Source organism: Halichoerus grypus, chromosome 6 (genome assembly GCF_964656455.1).
Source record: "Halichoerus grypus chromosome 6, mHalGry1.hap1.1, whole genome shotgun sequence".
Lineage (NCBI taxonomy): Eukaryota > Metazoa > Chordata > Mammalia > Carnivora > Phocidae > Halichoerus > Halichoerus grypus.
Genome location: NC_135717.1, coordinates 118,124,985 through 118,145,687, shown reverse-complemented (window position 1 = coordinate 118,145,687; position 20,703 = coordinate 118,124,985). Strand labels below are relative to the sequence as shown.

The following is a 20,703-nucleotide window of genomic DNA, read 5'->3' as shown; positions in this document are numbered from 1 at the left end:
TGGTATCTGATGAAGAAATTTTAAACAAGAAGATATATTCAAAATTGGGAACCAACAGGCAGCAAACTGTCCCATTCACCAGCCGCCTATGTGTTTGAAGTGACTGGTTCTGCTTCCACTGTTTCCGCAACTTCTGGAACACCTCCCTTGCCCACCCCCCCATGCACCCCCACCCCGAGTTCTAAAGCGTGCTGCTCCAATCTTCAGCCAGTCGCCCAGCTCTGCCCCTCTCCACCCAGCTTGCACCTGCGAAAAATGTGCTGATCTTTTTTGCAAACCCCTGAAGAGTAGATTCTAAAGAACTCACGGTGTTGAAAACATTCTGGAGTTAGAGTTCCTCCCAAAACTTCATTGTTCAGGGTGCCTGGGTTAGGGCTCAATCGGTTAGGCATCTGCCTTCGGCTCGGGTTCTGGGACAGAGCCCCATGTCGGGCCCCTCGGAGTCTGCTTCTCCCTCTCCCTCTGGCCCTCCCCCAACTTGTGCTGTGCTCTCTCTGTTGCAAATGAATAAATAAAATCTTTAAAAAAAAAAAAAAACTTCATTGTTCATTGATTTACTATTGCTAAATCCAAAGGTGAACATGACAATATCTGGAAATCTACCAACTGCCCCCCTTAAATTTTGCTGTCATTTCTCCAAAGCTTCCGTTCCTGCCAGCAGCATATCATACGAGCAACTCCCGTGTGCCTCGCTTAGGTTCTAGCTCATTTCTGGGAGTTAACACATTTTTTTGCTTGAGTAAACTAAGGGGCTATGATGAGTTTATAGTTTCTCCCTCCTCCCCACCCTGTGATTAAAGAAGGAATTTAAGAGACGATGCCATTTGTTCAAAAATAAATTTCCTAACGGCCCTCTATATTCAGTGAACAAAACAGCAAAAATCCCTATCCTAATGGAGCTGACATTTGAGCAGATGGCTCAGGCAGAGAAGTTTCCAGCTAATATGGTGGCTCTTATCATGAAAACCAGTCTGAGAAGGAGGCAGATCTTTGCCTTTAGCCAGGTTGTTGTTTTGCAAGGAAGGGGTTCAAAGTTATGAAAATAGGAAGGACATAGACTCTCTGCTGCACGTGAAGAGCAGCTCTCAGGGTGGAGGAGCCCAAGTTGCTCAGAAGGAGAAAGACCCGGGTTGAGAAATGGAGCTGGGGTTGCAACCTCCCCCTGTGGAAACAGCAGAGGCCCAGGCTGAGGACACCCCCAGAGGCCGCCTTTGAGTGAGGCAAGAGAGTGAGGTAGTTGCATCAAGTCCCCTGCACAGCTTTGGAATCCCAACCTGATCCTTCACGAAAATACATCTCCGGCCTTTAGAGAAGTTCAGTGTGTTCCAGGCCAGGGGAGGGTGGCAGCCAGGGACAGGAATAGGATTCAAGAGGAAACTGTCCCACTCGCTGGCCATTGGCTCAGCCATTGGCTGAGGAGAACACAGGCTCCCAGGCCTGAGAGCTCAGGAGATGGTGCCCAGGTTTCCCTCTCCCCCAGAGTGTGACAAGGCTGCATGGCCATCATTTCTGGGTTACCCTTCAGTTTGAGTAGAGCACATTCTTCAGGGCTTTTTTTTTTTTTTTTAAGATTTTATTTATTTATTTGACAGAGAGAGACACAGCGAGAGAGGGAACACAAGCAGGGGGAGTGGGAGAGGGAGAAGCAGGCTTCCCACGAGCAGGGAGCCTGATGCGGGGCTCGATCCCAGGACCCCAGGATCATGACCTGAGCCGAAGGCAGACGCTTAACGACTGAGCCACCCAGGCGCCCCTCTTCAGGGCTTTCTAAGAAAACATAGAAGCGAGGTACATTTTCTGGCTCTCTGTGGAAAACCTGTTTCGGCTGCAGCCTCTTACTCCTCCTCCCTGCGAAGGGTAGGGAGGCTGGGGCCTCCACAGTCCGGTCATGGCACCCCCACTCCCTGGGCCTCCTTGCCGTGTTTAACCACACAGCTGTGCTCCTTCCTCAGGGGCTCGGCACTTGCTGTCTGCTGCCCAGAGCGCTCTCTCCCCATGTATCTCTACTGATTCTCTCACTCAGGTATTTGGTCAAATGTCACCTTCTCAATGACATCTTCCCTGACGACCCCAACTTAAAATTTCAACCTTTCCCCCACGCTGTGCGTGCATTCTCCCTATTTTGTTTTTCTCCATAGCACTTAGTACCATCTGGTATGGGTTGAATTGTGTTCCCCCATCAAAAACGATGTGTTGAGGCGACTAGGTGGCTCAGTTGGTTGAGAGTCTGACTCTTGATTTCAACTCAGGTCATATCTCAGGGTCATGGGATCGAGCCCCGCATTGGGCTGCAAGCTCAGCGCAGAGTCTGCTTGTCCCTCTCCCTCTCCCTCTCCCTCTGCTCCTCCCCCTGCTAGCTCTCTCTCTCAAATAAATGAATAAAATCTTTAAAATATATACGTATCTATTTTTAAAAAATGTTGCAGTCTTAACCCCCAGTGCCAGAATGTGAACTTATTAGGAAACAGGGTCATTGCAGACGTAGTTAGTTAAATTAAAACGAGGTCATACTGGAATAGGGTGGGCCCCTAATCCAATATGACTGGTGTCTTTATAAGAAGAAAGACATTTGGAAACGGGGACACACAGGAGAACGCCACGCCCCATGACAACGAAGCCGGCTGACATTTCAGAGTCATGGCCAAGAGGTGGCAATTTAAACTCCAGAAGGTGGGGGGGAGCACCCCAGGCAAGAGGGCAGGGTAAGAGGAAGGCCAAGGACAGAGTCCTGAGGAACCCGGCAGGCAAGGCTGGGAAGGGAAAGAGGAGGGGCTGGTACAGGACTCTTGGAGAGCGGCGAGACAGGACAGGGGCCAAGCAAGATGCTCCCAGGGCCACGCAGCTCGGGGCTGAGGGCCTGGACTCAACCCAGGCCAGTGCTCCCACATGCTGGGGCCACATAATCTCATAACCTGGGAGCTTCCCAAAGTGGGTATTAGCATTATTCAATTTTACTCATGAGAGAGAGGATTTTCATTACCGAGTAAGTGGCAGACCCAGGGGGCGCTGACAGTCACAGCCTCCCCTCTCCAAGGCCCGGAGCTTCTTGCTGAAGCTGGGATGGGGGGTGGGGCTGGGGGAGGGGGGCTGTGAGGAGGAGGGAGGGGGCAGCAGCTGCAGGAGTGGCCAGGAGGGCAGCGGAGATAAAAACCCAGGGGTTGGTTGGGGGCGCCTGGGTGGCTTAGTCGTTAAGCGTCTGCCTTCTGCTCAGGCCCTGATCCCAGGGTCCTGGGATCGAGCCCTGCATCAGGCTCCCTGCTCAGCGGGAAGCCTGCTTCCCCCTCTCCCACTCCCCCTGCTTGTGTTCCCTCTCTCGCTGTGTCTCGCTCTGTCAAATAAATAAGTAAAATCTTAAAAAAAAAAAAAAAAAGAAGAAGAACTCAGGGGTTGGTGATCTTCAGAAGAGGGAGGGGTGCGCAGGAGGCCAGGACACGGGTGCAAGTGTGGGCCACCTCTTTGGAGAAGTTTGGCTACAAAGACGAAGTGCGAGGCAGGGCAGTAAGTGAAGGAGCCCTGGGTGCAGAGGAGGGCTATTTTAAGCTGGAAGAAACCTGAGTGTGTTTCGGAGCCAGAGCCAGCAGAGAAAGAGCGGTGGAGCAGAGGAGGACCATCAGCAGCACCGGGCGGCCGGGTGGGAGGGGCGCAGAGGCAGGAGCGCCCCCTCAGCGCGGGGCGGGGGCAGGGCCCCAGAAAGCCCCTGGCTCCCAGCAGGTGCGCTGCAGATCTGGGGACAGAAGCAGAGGCAGCATTGTCTGCTAGCGCCTCTGTTCCGTGAGAAGCCGGAGTTGAGGACATCCGAGCAGAGCGCAGGGGAGGAGAGAGGGCAGGGTCTGAGAGAGGGGAAGATTTGCCCTAATTCAGCTGGGAGACAGAGCCAGCTGGAGCGAGGGCCAGGCATGGCAAGGGTCCACTGGGTGGCCATTCTTGGCGCCATCAGTTTGCCCGGGGCTGTGGTGGTCTCTGGAGGCAGTCTGCAGTCAAGTGTAAGTTCAGAGAACAGAGAGCTGCATCCCTGCGGGGCTGAGGTTCTACCGGAAGGGCTCCATGGGAGGAGTGGAGTCGGGAAATGGGCAAGAGCGGGATTGAGGTAATGCTCATGGACTGGAAACTGGAGGGGCAGGAAGTGGGGGATGGGTGGGACTGGAATAAGGAGGAAGTAGAGGGTGGGGTCGATGGAGCATCTTGAAGACGTTTGAATGTGCAGGTTGAAGGCACAGAAGGTGTGACCATAAAGCACAGCGGCATCTGAAGTCGGGGTCTCAGAGACAGAGTCGTTCTAAGCCACGTCCAGGCAGACAGAGGACTCACAGGGGTGGGGGTGTGGCTGAAGCCTCAGCTCTCCTGGCAGGAAGCGGGACTCACAGAAGTCTGTCTGCTATGCCCTCGAAGGGAAGCCCAGTGGCCATGGACTAGGATGGGGTTCCATTGTGAGTGTTTTGTATTGTTTTATTTTGCCTAGGCAAGACGTGTGTGGTAAGCATTCACACAGTACAAGGAAGGGTGCTATAAAAACAAATAAACCTGATCCCTCCCCACAGTGGGTTCCCTGGCTTTCTTCTGAATGAGGGCTCCGAGGCGGAGGGAGGGTAGTAGCAGGGGAGCTCGGGTCGGCTGTGTGGTAGGGAGAAGCCTTCCCCACTCGCTCGCGGCAAGGGCTCCGGCTGAGGCCTCTCCCCAGCACACAACAACTGCTGGGGCACGGATGCTCCTGGCCACCCACTCGGTTCCCAAATTTTTTCTTCCCTGACTGCCAAGATAGCCCGCTCCCCGGCTCCCCACCCACCTCCCTGGATCCTCGTCCTCTGCCTCCTCACCAGCCCCTCTTCTGCCTTGCCTTTAAGTGGTGTCTTGCAAGGTGGCAAGCTCAGTCTCCTCCCACTTCTCCCCAACGACCCCACCGAACCTGACCCCTTCCCACAGCTCTGTGTTCTGGCCCTAGCAACATGGTCCAGAACTCTCTCTGTGGAGCCCCAGCCCCATACACCAATAGTCCACCCGACAGCATCCCCTCAAATTCAACACACCAGAACTGGACTCATCAGCCCTCCCCTCTGCCTGTGGCCCATATCTGCAGCAGCCATGAGTTGGTTTATGGCCACCCAGCCTCTGTTCACCCCAGGACTGAAATAGGCCTAGATTTGGTGAGGAGACATCCCCTTCTTTTGGGTCCTGTGCTGAAGCTGGGGTGGGGAGTGGGGCTGGGGGAGGGGGGCTGTGAGGAGGAGGGAGGGGGCGGGAGCCACAGGAGTCAAGCATGTGACTGAGGCCTAGAACATTCTATCCTCGAAGCACAGTACTTCAGGGTGAGTACAGAGTCAAACAGGCCCAGTCTCAGCTGCTCCAGAGGTTTGGGCTGACTGACCTGAGAGATGACCCCTCTCTTTCCTGACAGATTTGACCATAAAGCCACATCCGGCCTCACGTGGAGGCTGAGACTAACAACATGAACACTAACTGTGCATTTGCTCTGTGCCAGGCACCCTACATGTGTGAATCTCATCCATCCTAACAAAACAAGGCACAAGATAGGCCCTGCCTTTCACCGCCCTAAAGAGGAGGGAATCAAGCCACCGAGGGATGAAGCGCGTTGCCCAGATCACACTGCTAGTGCATGTGGGGCCAGGGTACAAATCCAGCTGTGTGATTCCAAGTCCCTGCTCGGACCACTAGACGCCCCTGCCAGAGGCTGACAGCAGTGAGCAGACCAAGCCCTGGAAGGAAGAGAAACCAAGGCCGCTCTCATCAGCTGAGACCTGAGTCACAGTAGGCCTGAGGCCAGAGCTACCCCTGGGCTTTTCAGTTCCATGGGCCAACTCCCTCTGCTCAAGCCAAATATCCTTTGGGTTTCCGGTAAATTCAGACCCCAAAAGTCCTAACTGATAACATGTCACCTGGGTGGGTGGCAGGCATCTCCCCACAACTCAGTAATTCAGAGCAGGAACTAGGTCCTTCCCTCCTCCTCCCTCAGCTCCCACATCCAACTCATGACCAAAGGCTGAACCCTGAATATCACTTGGATTTGTCCCCTTACTTTCCACCCTCGTCCAGGCCACTATGACTTTGCCAGCTTTAGGGGCTTTTTTTGTTTTTTGTTTTTTTAGATTTCATTTATTTATTTGACAGAGAGAAAGAGAGAGCACAAGCAGGGGGAGCAGCAAAGGGAGAGGGAGAAGCAGGCTCCCCCACCCCCAGGACCCTGAGATCATGACCAGAGCTGAAGGCAGACGTTTAAATAACTGAGCCCCCAGGCACCCTGACTCTGCCGGGTTTTGATCACAGCCTCCTTGCTGTCCAGCCTGCTCCCACCCACCAACTTCCCTCCCAATCCCCTAAGATCCAGATCTTAACCATGTCACTTCACAGCTTGAAACCCTCTAGATACCTCACTACCCCAGGGTAAATTCCACTCCTCTCCAGCTGCCACCCCTCTGGTCTCACGCTATGCTCTACCTACCCTGCTCGCAGGGCACCCCCCGCCCCACACCCTCCGCACCTCTGCCCAGAATGTTCTTCTTCCCCTTCCTCGCCTTGTGAGTGCCCATTCAGTACACCCCCTTCTCTAGGAGCAGGTCACTCTCTGCTCTTGGCTCTGTTGACACTGGGCACGACTTATTGTCTATGTTAACTTCAGTTTTGTGAGCACTGCTCTTTACCGGACTGTGAGCTCCTCCAGGGCAAGGGCTCTGTGGCATTCACCTCATCCCCAGGTCCCAGAGCCTGCCTGGCACAGAGCAGTCACTCGGTAAATACTCATGGAAAAGATGAATAAATCAAGTGTTCCCAGAAACAGGGTGGGTGGTTCTACACCTCTTCTCTGGGAATGGTCGGGTTCAGTGGGGGAGAAAAATAACATCACGTGGTAATTACAGTGTAGAAAACCTTTTATCTACAGACAAGCACATTGCCTGTTTGATCCTCACAAGGACACTGTTGCCCCTATTTTATAGATGAAGAGACGGAGGCTCAGGATGGTTTACCACCTAGAATTCAGTGCACACGCTCACAAAATCCACTCTCATTTCAAAGCACCTCGGGTTAAGGCTGGACTGTGATTAGACCCCAGAACAGCAGGTGAAGGAAGTGGTGTTCTGGCCCACACTGGCCACTGGGGGGCAACCGACTGCCGGCATGAACGTCACTGTCGGCCCCACCTCCTACCCACCCTTGGAAAGATTTGGCTCTGGGGGTGGGAGGGGAATAGCCACCACTGAGGAGAGGCCAGGGCAGAGGGGCCCTGGCTGGGGTTGCTCTTTCAGGATCAGCTAGAAACAGTTCAAACTGGAGGGAGGGTGGGAGCAGGGTACCACTAATGCCAAGAGTCTAGAGCTGAAAACATAGACTGTACACCCCAGACTTGCATTACCAACGTATTTAATAACAAGCCACAGGAAGTGATAGGGCATTGCTGGGGCACCCAAGATCTCCAAAGGGACGACACTGACCCACGGCCCTCAGCAGGGACGGGTCACTGGCCTGTCAGACCACAGCAGCCAGTGTGGTCTGACACAGGTATCAGAGATGGGACAGGGGCTACACTCCTGTCGTCGGAGGCCTGCAAGTCAGGGGGCGGAGCCAGCATCTGCCGCATTGAGCACCCAGGGTGTACGTGCACTCCGGCGCCCCGGACATGCAGCAGCTGCTCAGGGGGCTCGCTCATCCCTGGAGCGCTGACCTCCCAGCCCCACGTCCACGGGTATTGCAGGAGGCTGAACGGACTGAGCAAACAAGAGGCAGGGCTGAGTGCAAGGATCGCAGGTGGAGGCCTCACCACAAGCCAGCTTTCTCCCAGTCTGGTCTGCACCGCTCAGGGATCAAAGGTAGCAGGCGTTGCCCGGTGCTGCAGGCTGGTGGCAAAGCACCCTGGGAGACAGACCACACGAGGCTCAAGAATCTGTAACAGAGAGCCCCCCCATCTTCGCTGAGGAATGGACTGGATCAACCCCCAACAGCCCTTTCCAGCTCACAGTGAAACTCACGGGCCACAGGAAGGTTAAGGCAAGATCACCCATCTGTGGCCCCAGCCTTTCCCTCAGGGACAGTGCAGGCTAATGGAGCCTGCTGGGGGTCCAGATGCCCAGCCTTACTCCATGGCCCTCAGACCACACACCCCCACACACCTGTCACTCCAAGCTGCGGCCTGAGAGATGGGAAGACAGCAGCACTCGTTCGCCAATTCTCTAAATCTTCTTCCTCCTCACTTAGTCAGACAGCCTTGGCCAGGGTCAGAGTTCCACAGCAAACATCCCAGTATCTTCCCCCAGGAACATCGAGGTCCCCGGCACAGGCCACGGCGGGGCTCTCCCAGCACTGAGCTGAAGGGACAGCAGAGGCAGGAAGTTGGATAAAGAAAGCCTTTGCCTACCCCCTCGGCCCCCCGCAGACACATGACGCTGGGGACACCGCCCTTCCCTCTACCAGATCTCTCTACACCCCTACCACCACCCAGACTTGAATCCAAACGCCAATCCAAAGTCATCACCCTCACCTCTGATCCCTCTCCTCCGTCCCCTTGGAGTGTCTTCCATAGATACCGTGTGAGCCCACCCCCACCCTCAGGTTCAAGCCAGAGGAAAGCTGAGCCCTGCTGGCTGGAGAACAGCTACCAGCGGCTGGAAGCCTGTAGCCAGCAATAAAAGGCAATCTAACAAGGCCGCTGGGGAAGAAGGGTCAGGAGGGAGGCAGTAACATGGGGGCCTGGGGTTCCAGTCCCAGATTCCATAGGCCAAATAGGGATGTGTATGTGACGGTTCATTCTTTCACGGAGAGAGGTCGTATTTTGCATCGGCATCTCCAAGAGTGGCGGGAAATCAAGGACAGAGCAAGAGGAACGACCCAAGGAGGAGCCTTCTCGCTCAGGGACGCCCCCACCCCCTGAGCTCGGAATCAGGAGCCTCAGGCTTCGTTCCGCTCTGTCACTCACTGGAGCATGTCACTTTCTTCTCTCTGAACGCCTCCATTTGCAAGATGAAGGGTTCACAGTGGATATGGAAATTCCTCTATCCGGGTTGGGGCAGGAGAGAGGAGCACAGGGCGGAGAAAGGGTCGAAAAACAGCAGAATGTTATCAGGCAAGGGGGCGAAGGCACCTGGATACAATAAAAAGAGGGCATTCTCACCCCTCGCCTGGCACGCCACAAAGGGAGGTGGCCCGGGGCCCCAGGTCTGGCCCGCTGCCCTGACGCCAGAAGCAGTCACACGCTCACGCCCCTCACCGCCCTGGCCAGCCCTCTCTCTGAAGGGGCATCTGTGAGGTGAGAAGTCCACAGCTCAGCAAGGCCAGCGTGGTACAACTGCCTGGGATTAGTGCTAAATCCTGGGCTGCTCTGTGCAGGGATCACACGTTGTCAGCTTCGCAGCTGCTCAGCCGCACCCCGCCCACGCCGCCACCTTCCGCTCCCCAGCCTCCCCTCACATGCACTGACTCCCTTCTCAGAGGGAAGCTGGGACCCTGCCTCTGCCCTTGGCAAGCAACAGGTCAGAGGCACCCCCGAAGAAGAGCCCCACAGAAACCTCCCGGGAGCCCACAGGTACAACACTGAGCAGAGGAGACAGTGAAGGCTTCCCTGCCCAACCCCTGTGGCTCCCCACAAGGTGGCCTTGGCCTGGAATTACCTTGTCTTTAGGCCACCCAGGCCCTTCCCTCCAGATGGTTCTTGTCCTTGGAGAGTCAGAGACAGGAGAGCCAGATGGAGCCCCCACAGCTGGGAATCCTCAGCCCCGGCTTCCTACAGCAATGTGCTCATGAGGCCCCCCAGCTGTCAGGAACCTTGCCATCCACCACCTTCCCCACACATACCGCAAAGCTCAGTGCTCTGGGCCACACCTGCCCACCCCCCCCCACACACACCAGAACAGGGTCTGGGGGAGGGGGGACCCCGCCACACCTCCCCATCCCCCAGAGTCACCCAGGCCCCTGGCTCTGCCATAAAACAGGACCCACACTCCCATCTCTGCCTCCAAAGGGAGGCCACAGTGAGGAATCTTACTCAGATCCCTGTCTGGGGACAAGGCTTCAGGAAGGAGAGGAGGAAGCAGAAGCCGAAGGCCGGGTTGTGGAAGTTTCTGTGGCAGTCTCCTTTAGCCTCCCAGAGGCATGGGCCATGCTGGGCCACGGCTGAGCTGGGCCTTAGCTCAGGGTGGGGCTGGGGCAAAGCTGGAGTCGGGTACGGGCAGGGAGGGGCTCCAAAGTACACTGCAGCCCCCTCCAGAAGCCCTCCTCTGATCCGCCCTGCCTCCCCCTCACAGAGGACACGGGTGGGGCGCCGCTGCAGGAGAGACACGAGAGGATGGCAGCCTCTTCCCTCTGGTCCCGGCACCTCCGGGGTAGCCGCAGGGCCCACCTGGCGGACGTGCAGGGCGAACCCGAGTCGCTGAAGAGCTGCCCCCCGCTCTCACCTGCGCGGGTGCCAGCCTCGGTGGAGGACGCGGCGCCCTTGCTCCGCAGCAGCCGTCGGGCGCCAAGTCCTGGGCCGCCTGGAGGCCGCGACCCTCGAGCGCACGGGCGCCTAGGAGTCGTCCTCGCCTCCGCTGGCGCCGCCGGGCTCGGCCTCGCGGGACGCGCGCCGCTCGCGGACCAGCATCGCCACGAGGCCCTGGGCGCGGAGGAGGAGGCCGCCGCCCAGGAACAGGACCCCGCAGAGCACGAGCAGCGACAGCACGACCAGCACCGCCGCCAGCACGACGCGCGGCGCCTCGGGGGGCTCCGGCGGCGGCACCCCCGACTGGTTGCAGCAGGAGCTCAGCCAGGTGGCCGGGGCCCCAGCGCCCGCCTGGGAGCCGTTCATGCTACGGCGCGGCTGGCTGCCCAGATGTGCGCGGGAGGGCCAGATGTGCGGGAGCCCCAGCGGGCGGGCCTCGGCTGCATAGGGGAGGGGCCCGAGGGGCGGATCCCAGCCGCTGTTGGCTCCCACCCTGTGCGCAGAGCTCCTCCAGCGGGGACTATGGCCCAGACTCCCGGGGCCGGGGTATTTCTTCTTGTCCCAACCACACCCACGCGTGGGAATCCAGCCCATGCACCCAACCAGCCAAAGCCAGAGTCCAGTCCCCAAGGCTTTCCCTCTCCCGTGGCAAAGCAAGTCAAGAGACAGCACCTCCCTCAGAACTGAAAAAATCTTCCGGACCCCACCCCAGGTGCTGGTGGTGGGGTGCCACCCCACTAAACAGGACACAAGACAAGCAAGCATTCCCGGGCTGTCCCTGAGCCAAAGCTCAATACTGCCAGGTGGCCCGGGTGGCCACTGGAACAGGAGGCAAATGAGCAGCCTCCGGGACCTGAGGGGCACGGATCCTTACTCCTCCATCGTCCCTTCTGGGAGCCTCTTGGAGTTGGACAAGCAGGCCAGTGCCTCCTTGGGCCCACAGCAAGGAGAGACGGAGGGCAGGGGAACTTCAAGTCCTATCCCCATTCCTCTGCTCAGGCCCCAGAGGTCAAGTTACCTACTGATGAGAAAGCAGATTTGAGTCACCAGGGCTCCTGTTTCGGCCTTGAGTAAATCAGTCCCCTACCTCTGGGAAATCATAATGCCAAAAGGAATGGAAAGGTTACTGTCCTGTCCACCAAGGGGAGCTCACTGCCTGTGGGGTGTCCCACAGCCAACCTGGGGTCGGAGGTAGAGCAGAGTCTGGCTGCAGTGAAGTAGAAAGTCTCAAAAAGCTGGGATGGAGGGAAGACCCTCCTGCTCAGGTCTCCTGAAAGACAGCAACCTGGAGCTCTTTTTTTAAAAACTAAGTCACGGCCAACAAACAACTCTATCAGCCAACCAACCACTCAGAAGGGATTAGCTGATGGCTAGCTAGGAGGAAAAGAAGATCCCCAGACTGCAGCAGGCCAGGTAGGAATTACACACCATCAAGGACCTGCTAGGAAACGGCCTTCCCCATCTCCAAAGCCTTAAGAACCTCCTGAGTTCTCCCAATGCCCCAGAGATCAAGGGCAAGACTTCACAAGATCTGTTGTGAAGTATCACAGGGCCAAGGTGGCTTGGAATGGGAAAAATGTGTGAACACTTCCTGCCTACGCTGGCTACCTACCTGCTCCAGGACCACGGGCAAGACCCCCCCACCCCACCCCACCCCCGCTCCATTTAGCCTGGTACAACTGCCCACATACAACCCAAAAGTATAAAATATAGAATAAATCAGAAGTACACAAGAAGGAGTTCACGGATTTTGAGTATGCTGGTGTAGAAATGAGTGTGTTAACAAAGCACTGTCCTAACGACCAGCAAGGGCCAGCGTGACCTGGAAGAAGTGTCATCAGACACCTGTCTCAAGTTGGCCAGTCTCTCTCCGGAGAAGGAAACCCCCAGTTAAATGAGCTTTCTGGTGCACGCGGGGACCTGGATGTGCTCTATGAAGACACAGAAGATACTCTTTGAGGCATCATGAAACCAGACCAGATAATATAAAAGGCAGGGATATCACAGCTTCCTTAGGGAGAAGAAACAGCAATCATATCCAAAAGCAACAGTTCCTGATCTGTGTCGTCTTTCACAGGCTGACCACGGTGACACCTGGGTGGTTAACACCTGCTTATGTGAATGTCCAACAAAGTACCGAATTGGTCAGTTTTAATCTATCCCCTCCCCCCATTCCCTTCATGTTGGAATAATGCCCTTAACACACACCTGTATCCTCACAGGTCTGCCAGGGAGTGTTAATGTTTCAGGGCAGAACACAAGCTAACGGAGAGATGGCTCAACCCAAATACATTCTCAACTTTATTCACCATCCTAGCGATGGCTCTTCCATACAGTGGAGGAAGGGGGACCCCCACAGGGGTGCAGAGAGACAGTGAAGGCCAGACTTGACCATTAGCAAAGGTTAAAGAGATGACCAAAGACTGGCAGCCACAAAACAAGGAAGCCAGGGGTGGCCATTCCAAGTCTCATCAAGGACCTGGAGCACGTTCCAGAGCCCCAAGGGCCCCACAGTACGATCCCCGGAAGCCAAGGTCTACAAGCCATCCAGGAGAACCCGCGGCCCCAGTTAAGGCCTAGAGGGCAAGGGTGTCTTTGATAAGCCTGCGCATGGTGGTGGTGACCGAGGTGCCCAGGGCATCAGTGATCTGGAAGGAAATCTTGTAGAGGTAGGGCTGCACATCCCGCAAGCCTGTGTCAAACACGTTGTCCACCTCCGACTGCGTGGGCATCTTGGGCAGGTACTCGTGCCGGTTCATCACCTCCACAATGTTGATGACCTTCTCGCAGAGCTTCTCGCCCACCTTCTCCCGGCAGATCTGCCGCTCCTGCTCTGTGGCCAGGGCAACCACGTGCACCTTCACCGTCCACACTTCCCAGGGGATGCACTCGTCCGAGAAAGGCCAGCGAGACTTCTTCTTCTGGTAGAACTCCAGGGACATCTGCCCCAGCCCATCACCCCCAGAGTTGCGCAGCGCATCCTGGGGAAGGAGGGGTAACAGATGAGCAGGCCGAGACCTTGGAGGGGCTCTCGCCCTGTAAGCACCTCCTTCCTACACCCCAGGGTAAAAATTAGGCTCTCCGAGCTTTACCAGTCATTCAGGGAGGGCAGGGAATGAAACCCACAGGGGGCAAAGGATTCGTGTGCAGTGACACAGCAAACTGCCAGCCTAAACTTGAGTGCTCCTAGCAAACCAACAAAATCTGTCTCTAAAGAAAAGCAGAAGAGGGGATTAAAGCCCAATGATCCTTAGAAAAAAGGAAACCAAGAGGGGCACCTGGGTGGCTCAGTCGGTTAAGCATCTGCCTTTGGGATTGAGCCAAAGGGGGGGATGTGCAAGGGGGGGTGCGGGGGGGTCCCTGCTCAGGGGGGAGTCAGCTTCTCCCTCTGCCCCTCCCCCACTTCTCTCTCTCTCTCTCTCACAAATAAATAAATAAAATCTTAAAAAAAGAAAAAAAGGAAACCAAGAAACAGAAGGGGGGAGGGAAGGACAGACCAGACCTGGCTTCTCCCTCTTCTCCTCTGAGAAGCAAATGAGACCACCTCATCCAGTAATTCTGCCTATCCCCTACCTCCAGGGGGTGTGGTGGCCCTACACTCCTAGGGCGGCTGGGACCCTGAAGCCCCTTTCCATCTGAGTTAAGACCAACTCGGAGGGTAAGGATGCTTCCCTCAAGTCCTAAACCGTCCATCAAGGAGTAATTCTCTCTTTTGTGGACAAAGCAAGGTCACGGGACCCTGACTGGTAGTCATAATGGCTAACACTTCTCTAGCTTCCTGTGGTGCAGGGCTGGTCCAAGCACTTGCCATATCGGACTCATTTAATCCTCAGAGTGCCTATGCCTATGAGGCAGGTACGATTATCATTCCAATTTTACATACAGGGAAACTGAGGGCCAGAGAGGTGGAGTCACTTGCCCAAGGTCACACCTTGTTGGGTGGTAGAGCCTGGCTCCAGAATCCATGCTCTTAACCATTATATGCCACGTGCCTCTTACAGGTGTCTAGAGGACAGACGGCTGACTACCACAGCCTCCCTTGAAGAGGGACTGGGGAATGGGAGTGGGGGAACACTGTGCCCTGGGGGAGGGTCCACCTCCTGCCATGAGCACATGGCGCCCAGCACCATGTAGGCGCTCTCCAAACGTCTGTGGAATGGAAGTCAGACAGACGACCCTCCTCCTCTCACCTCCTTAAAAAAAGTTCCCTCTTACTCGAAAATTCAAAATAGCCACTCACTGAAATAGTGAAACACTGCAACCCTGAATTAAAACAAATTCCCACTGCCTGAGGTGACCAACACTAGCAGCCTGCTGTGTCCCTGCCACCTTCCTCCCCGCCCCCACAGGTACACACAAACACGTGCCACGCTGCGACGCCCCGCTGGACGGCAAGCACCTGAGCCCTGCAAGCCTCCCTCTCCGGGAATTTCCCAGGGGAAAGGAATTTCCTGAAGGGGAAAGTGGAAGCAGAGAGAAGGAGTCAGGAGGGCGGGAGAGCTGAAGAGTCAGACAGAAGGTCCAGCCCAGAGGTGGGGGGCAATAAGCACCCAAGGGAACCCGATGTCCATGCTGCAGGGGCTGCCTGCTCTCCTTCCCTGGGTATTTTTACCAACCCCTGCCCCTGCCCAAAGCCCTTTTCCCCGCAAGGAGCACTGAACACGCCTGTTCCTTAGACCGTGGAAGAACCTGACAGGAACACTCAGGAAGGGTAAGCTGGTCCAAGAGCAAGCCAGGGTGGAGGGGCACTCGAGGTCCACCTGCCGCCCGCTGCGCCACCTTGAAGTCCCTACCTTGAATTCCCCGACAACTTTGCGCAGGGCACGGTCCAGCTCCTCAGAGGAGACCCGCACGTAGGTGAAGTCGATGAAGTCACAGTCCACGTCCTGGGTGCCCACGGTGCCAATGGAGTAGGTGCCCTCCTTCTTGTAGTGGAACTTGCCCGTGCTACGATGCAGGAGCACCGTGTGCAGCACGGCCAGCATGGCCTCCTCCACCTGCCGCCCCTCCACCGACACCTCCAGCACCTCCGAGCGACAGTTCATCCTGCAGCCAGGAGCCCGCACCCGGGGGCGGGGCTGGAATGAACACGGGGAGCTTCACCCCAGCCAGGGGCCACCCTGCAAGAGCAGCCAGGTCAGCGAGCTGACACCTTCTGAATGATCTGCACGTTACCTGTCCACTTCCCTCCTGGCCCGGCCAGCCTCTGCCTCCGTGGCCCTTCTCTGCGTTTTGACAGCACTGCTACCAGGAAGACTCTCGGGATCAGAAAGGGAGAGCTTCAAAGTTACCAGCCCAACCAACCAGCCAGGGCTTGACCTCAGGACAGCATCCAGCGCAGTGGCCCGCGAAGGCTCCCTGTGCGGCACCTGCCAGGCACCGGCCGCTCAAGGCGAGCACGGCCCCTGCTCCTGAGCGGCCTTGGGACTGGACGAGAGAAAGGCAGGTGAAGGCCACCAGACTGGCCAGGGTACAAGGCGGGAGTAAAAAGGAAAGGAAGATGGGCGTCTGGCTGCCTGGGACCCTGAATGCCCAGGTTAAGGCATGTGGACCCTGTGCTGAGGGCAGTGAAGAGTCAATGCACCACTGTGCCAAGATCAGATCTGTGCATCAGAAAGTTAACTGGATAAAAGGCAAAGGATCGCTCTTCACTATTTTGTGGCCAGAAACTGCTCTGAGAAATCAATAAAAACTCTGAAGACTGACGGGCGCCTGGGGGGCTCAGTCAGTTGACCGTCTGCCTTCGGCTCAAGGCATGATCTCAGGGTCCTGGGATGGAGCCCCTCGGTGGGCTCTCTTCTCCCTCTCCCTCTGTTCCACTCCACTGCTCATGGTTTCTCTCTCTCAAATAAATAAATAAATCTTAAAAAAAAAAAAAAGAAGACTGGGCTTTGACACCTGACTGACACACGCACACACCCCCAATCTCACCTAGTGCCAGGGCCATCCACAGACTCCAGGATAAAAACTCAGATTTAAGGCAGAAAGGCTGGGCAAGAAGTCCACTTAGAGGCCCCGACAGTAGGGACAGTTACAGGGACAGCGCAATGGATGTGAGGGAGTGAAGTGCGAAGTGTGGACGGTTTCACATCCAATGGTCCTGGGTCGAACCCCAGTTCTCCTATATCTTGCTCTGTGACCTCAAGCAAATCACTGTGTTTTATCTGTAAATTTGGATTCTTGTGAGGATCAAATAAAATCGCCTACGTAAAACAGCAGAATAGTGGTTAAAAACAGCAACTCTAAAGCCAGACAGCATGGGTTGGGACCCCAGCTCTGCCACTCGCTCACGGTGTGACCTTGGGCAAGCTACTTAACTCCTATGTGCCTCAGTTTCCTGAATCTATATAAAGGGGATCTATAAAAGCTACCCTGAAAGGACTGTCCCAGGGAGTAGATGAGTTAGCACCTGTGAAGCGCTTAAAGCAGTACCTGGCCAGTTGTAAATACTAAGTATCAGCCACTATAATTCATTATGATATCACTGTTGCCGAGAGAGGACACAGGCTATGATACAGCACAGGTGGAGCAAGTGGGAAGGCAACAACAGACTTGCAAACCAGACTTGGTAAGTAGCTGAATATGAGCCCCAAAGGAGAAGGAATAGTCACATTTCTTGCTGAGTGTTCAGCTTACAAACCTGCCCTGACGGGGAACTCACCACCTCTCACAGCAGACCATTCCATCTTTAAACAGCTCTACTCAGGTATTCCTTCTGCAGAGGGAATCTGCCCCTCAGTGCTTCAAACCCCTGGTCACAGTTTGGATATCAGGAGCCACACAGAATAAGTCTCACCCCTTTTCCACTAATGTGCCTTTCTGATATCCGGACACAACTCTTCCATCACCCCTCACCCCTACCACAGGTTTGTTTTTTTTTTTTTTTTTTAAGATTTTATTTATTTGACAGAGAGAGACACAGCCAGAGAGGGAACACAAGCAGGGGGAGTGGGAGAGGGAGAAGCAGGCTTCCCGCGGAGCAGAGAGCCTGATGTGGGGCTCAATCCCAGGACCCTGGGATCATGACCTGAGCCGAAGGCAGACGCTTAACGACTGAGCCACCCAGGCGCCCCACCCCTACCACAGGTTAAAGGTCCCCAGTCCCCATACCCGTGCTAGCTGGACATCACATCTTATCTGGCAGCTCTCCTCTAAGTGTATTTCAGTTTGTCTCATCCCCATTAAAGAGCAATGCTCAGCAGTGAACACGAGGCAGTCTGTGGACAGCTCAGAGATCACGCTGGCTCTGCCTCTCGCTCGGCTACCAGCGCGAGTCTACCTGTCCTAGCAGCCATCTCTTCACGGGTGTTACCCTGTCTTAGCTCTCCCACTAGACAGACAGTTTCTTGAGGGCAGGACTGGACCCTACTCATCACTGGAAACTCGGTGCCTGGAACCTAGTACAAAGTAACTGCTCAAATCACCCTGACCGGGAGCCTCCAGGTCCTTCCAAGGGTTGCTGGATTGGTTTCTCCTACACTCAGGAGGAGTCAGGCTCTCCCACTCGTTTCTGCCCTCTAGTATTTTCCCTTCAACAGCCTCCCATCTAGAGGCTCCCACCTCTGGCCCAGCTCCCCCTTCTTCCACCACTTCCCCCTCTGGGGTCCCCCACAAACGTTCACCCAGGCCACTTCTTTCTTTTCCCCACGCCCAGGCTCTTCTCTCATTATTGAACAGTTCTAGGCAACACTCCTCCAAGAAGTCGGTAGTGACCAACCAATCCCAGCCTCCTTCCCACAGCAAGCCACCTCTGGTGCGTGAAGAGCTTGTCTGTCCCCTTGCCCTCACCCCCGCCTCCGGTGAGGAGGGAGTCTTCTCGAGCAGGGCCTGGGAAGTCTCATCCCTCCTTTCCCCCCAAGGCCCAGGTCTGTAGAGCAGAGAGCCAGGCTGGAGCCCAGGGCATCCCCATGCCCACTTACGCGTACAGGCTCGAGCGCGGGTCCCTCAGGCTCGGACCATGCCCTTGCTCCTACTCACGCGCAGGTGCCCCCTCCGCAGGTGCGCCTCAACGTCCACGCCGGCGACTGAGCGCGAGAGAGCCTAAAAGCAAAAACAGAAGGCCCAGCGTCAAGACACTCTGGCGGGCCCAGGAAGGACCTTCCGCCCGGGTCCCGTGTCTCCCACCGCCACCACGCGCGACCCGCCGAAGTCCAGGGTCCAGGGGAGGAGCAGCCTCCTGAGGTCCCGGGAGGTGCGGGTGGGGGAGCCTCCCCGCGCCCAGCCTGGCCGCGCTCGGGAGTTCGAGGCGCGCTGTCCCTCCCGCCGGCCCGGGGAGTGCCCGCGCTTGCACAGGGGGAGGGGGCAGACGGTTGGGTGGAACGGCCCCCCACCTCCCGAGCCCGCGTCCCAGACCCGACGGCCGCGCAGCCGCGCTCCCGCGGGCGCCCAACCACCGCGGCAGGAGGCGGTGCCGGCGGCGGAAGTCCGGGCCTCCGCCCCCGCCAGGCGGGCGGGTTCCACCGGCTCCGCGGGCCTCCGGCGGGGGGGCGCGAACACCGCCCGGCAGGGCCCCGACGCAGCGCAGCCGCCTGCCCCGCCTTACAGCCACGCCAACGGGCACAGGGGGCCACATACTGCTCCGTAAAAACCTGCTACTTTTTGTCTTGATTAGGTCTCGGAGCTTTGGATTCGATGGTGAGACGTATCCCCCTCATTTGGACGAGTCCATTCACTCCCACCACCGAGAATGTTGTTGTGTTTCGGCTGGAACGGCGCACTTCCGCCATAGAGATAGGAGGGAAGGAGAGGCCAGTGCGCTCTGTGCCGCCTCCCTAGGCGGAGAGGAGTCATCGGCGACGAGGCAGCATCTGGAACGCAGGTCTGGTTCCCCAACTCCGGGCTCAGGGGCCTGGACGGGGCACCGATCCCCCAAGATGAAGGGCATGCCATCTGGAGAGGTGGCCTGGAGATGAGCCCAGGCCGGTGCGCTGCATGATGCTGAACGGATGGCAAAACTTTAGCTTGTCCAGCGTGCATAATAGACAGAATCCCTGGCCCCACGATGCTGGAGAAAGGGGCATAACCTTACTGTGTTATCTTCATACAGGAGCACTACTTGGTGCTCTACCATGACCGATCTGGTGACAGTTCTTGTAAGGCTCATAATTCTGCCATTGCCCCCTGTGTGAGCCTCTTGACGTCACTCATCCTTTCTGATTTTCTCCTCTATAAATGGGGCGCTGTTGTGAGGCTCACAAGAGATAATTCATATGAAAGATCTTTGTGGAATGTGAAGTGTTGTACGAATGAGTGCATTTTTAGTGCTCTGTAACTTCTGGGAGCGAGTTTGGTTGTCCATGTAGATCGTAAGCCCGGGGCAGGCAGAGGTTTGTCCATTGTTTTGTTAATGCCCACAGAGCCTGGCATGCCCCTACCGCGACTCCGCCTGAGTGGTTTACTTGAGGATTAAGATGCTAACATACTTTCTTTCCCAAAATAATAATAGATCATATTTATTGAGTGGAATGTAAAGAGCATGATTCTAAGTGCTTTATGTTATGTCAATTAAGCTTGATAACGATCAATACTAGAAGGCAGGTAAAGAAACTGATGCTGGGAGAGGTTAAGTAACTTGCCCAATGTCACCTGGTAAGTTGCCGAGCCTGGGGTTCAAATGCAGGATTCCATACCACTACAGAAGTTCTCTTTCTGGCTTCTCCACCCTGACCCTCCCCATGCACTACCATTCTCCAATACACCCCACTCAAAGCCTGCTCTCTTGTGAGAAGATGCCTTGATCAGTAGCATTTGCTAGTTTCCTATGATGGCTGATTTGAAGCTACAGGACATCCCTGAATGCAGAGTCCGGAATGAATGAAGGATGACATGTTGATCATCAGAGGTACAATGGGCTCTCTAGCATCAGTACCTGCTGGCTCCAGCACACCCTTTAGGTTCCCCCTCTCCCACCAGGTTTTCTTTCTTTCTTTTTTTTAAGATTTTGTTTCTTTGTTTCTTTGTTTCTTTATTTTAGAGAAAGGGGTGGAGAGAGAGAGTGTGAATGGGAGGAGGGGCAGGGGAGAGGAAGAGGGACTCTCAAGCCGACTCCGCACTGAGCACGGGGCTCAATCTCAGGACGCTGAGATCACCACCTGAGCCAAAATCAAGACTCCAGACACTTTAACCGACTGAGCCACCCAGGTGCCCTCCCACCAGTTTTTTTAAACCCCCACACAACTCCTTTTCTGGCTGACCTTTCCCCCCTCCTCATCAGTTCCCTATCCCCTCACCCTCCTCCCCATAGTTGGGCCCTGGTGCACTTGGTCTCTGGTTTGTCTCTGTCCCAG

At 56.0% G+C, this 20,703-nt stretch overlaps 2 protein-coding genes across 5 annotated transcripts; both read right to left on the bottom strand.

Moving 5' to 3' along the window:
- Positions 1 to 7,354: 7,354 nt before the first annotated feature.
- Positions 7,355 to 10,799, bottom strand: SMIM41 (small integral membrane protein 41). Of its 4 annotated transcripts, none has more exons than XM_036096384.2 (5): positions 10,395 to 10,799; positions 9,612 to 9,724; positions 8,921 to 9,085; positions 8,118 to 8,312; positions 7,355 to 7,891 (listed from the first exon to the last, which is right to left on the bottom strand). In XM_036096384.2, the coding sequence occupies exon 1, from the start codon at positions 10,781 to 10,783 to the stop codon at positions 10,505 to 10,507; it is 279 nt and encodes a 92-aa protein (XP_035952277.1). In that variant the 5' UTR covers positions 10,784 to 10,799; the 3' UTR covers positions 7,355 to 7,891; positions 8,118 to 8,312; positions 8,921 to 9,085; positions 9,612 to 9,724; positions 10,395 to 10,504. The 4 variants fall into 4 exon arrangements, with proteins under 4 accessions (XP_035952277.1, XP_077932124.1, XP_077932123.1 ...); XM_078075998.1 differs by having other exon boundaries at positions 7,355 to 7,860; XM_078075997.1 differs by having other exon boundaries at positions 8,118 to 8,307.
- A 1,896-nt stretch (positions 10,800 to 12,695) lies between these two features.
- Positions 12,696 to 18,860, bottom strand: ATG101 (autophagy related 101). The gene is made up of 4 exons (XM_036096380.2): positions 18,748 to 18,860; positions 18,337 to 18,457; positions 15,211 to 15,537; positions 12,696 to 13,398 (listed from the first exon to the last, which is right to left on the bottom strand). Exons 3-4 carry the CDS (start codon positions 15,460 to 15,462, stop codon positions 12,994 to 12,996), a joined length of 657 nt encoding a protein of 218 aa, XP_035952273.1. The 5' UTR covers positions 15,463 to 15,537; positions 18,337 to 18,457; positions 18,748 to 18,860; the 3' UTR covers positions 12,696 to 12,993.
- Between the last annotated feature and the right edge of the window lie 1,843 nt (positions 18,861 to 20,703).

Excerpts from the sequence above, each read along its gene's own strand:
- SMIM41 (XM_036096384.2), bottom strand. The coding sequence starts at position 10,783 with ATGAACGGCTCCCAGGCGGGCGCTGGGGCCCCGGCCACCTGGCTGAGC.
- ATG101 (XM_036096380.2), bottom strand. The coding sequence starts at position 15,462 with ATGAACTGTCGCTCGGAGGTGCTGGAGGTGTCGGTGGAGGGGCGGCAG. Across the intron at positions 13,399-15,210 it reads AAGTTGTCGGGGAATTCAAG|GATGCGCTGCGCAACTCTGG; the intron begins GTAGGGACTTCA and ends CTCCTTCCCCAG.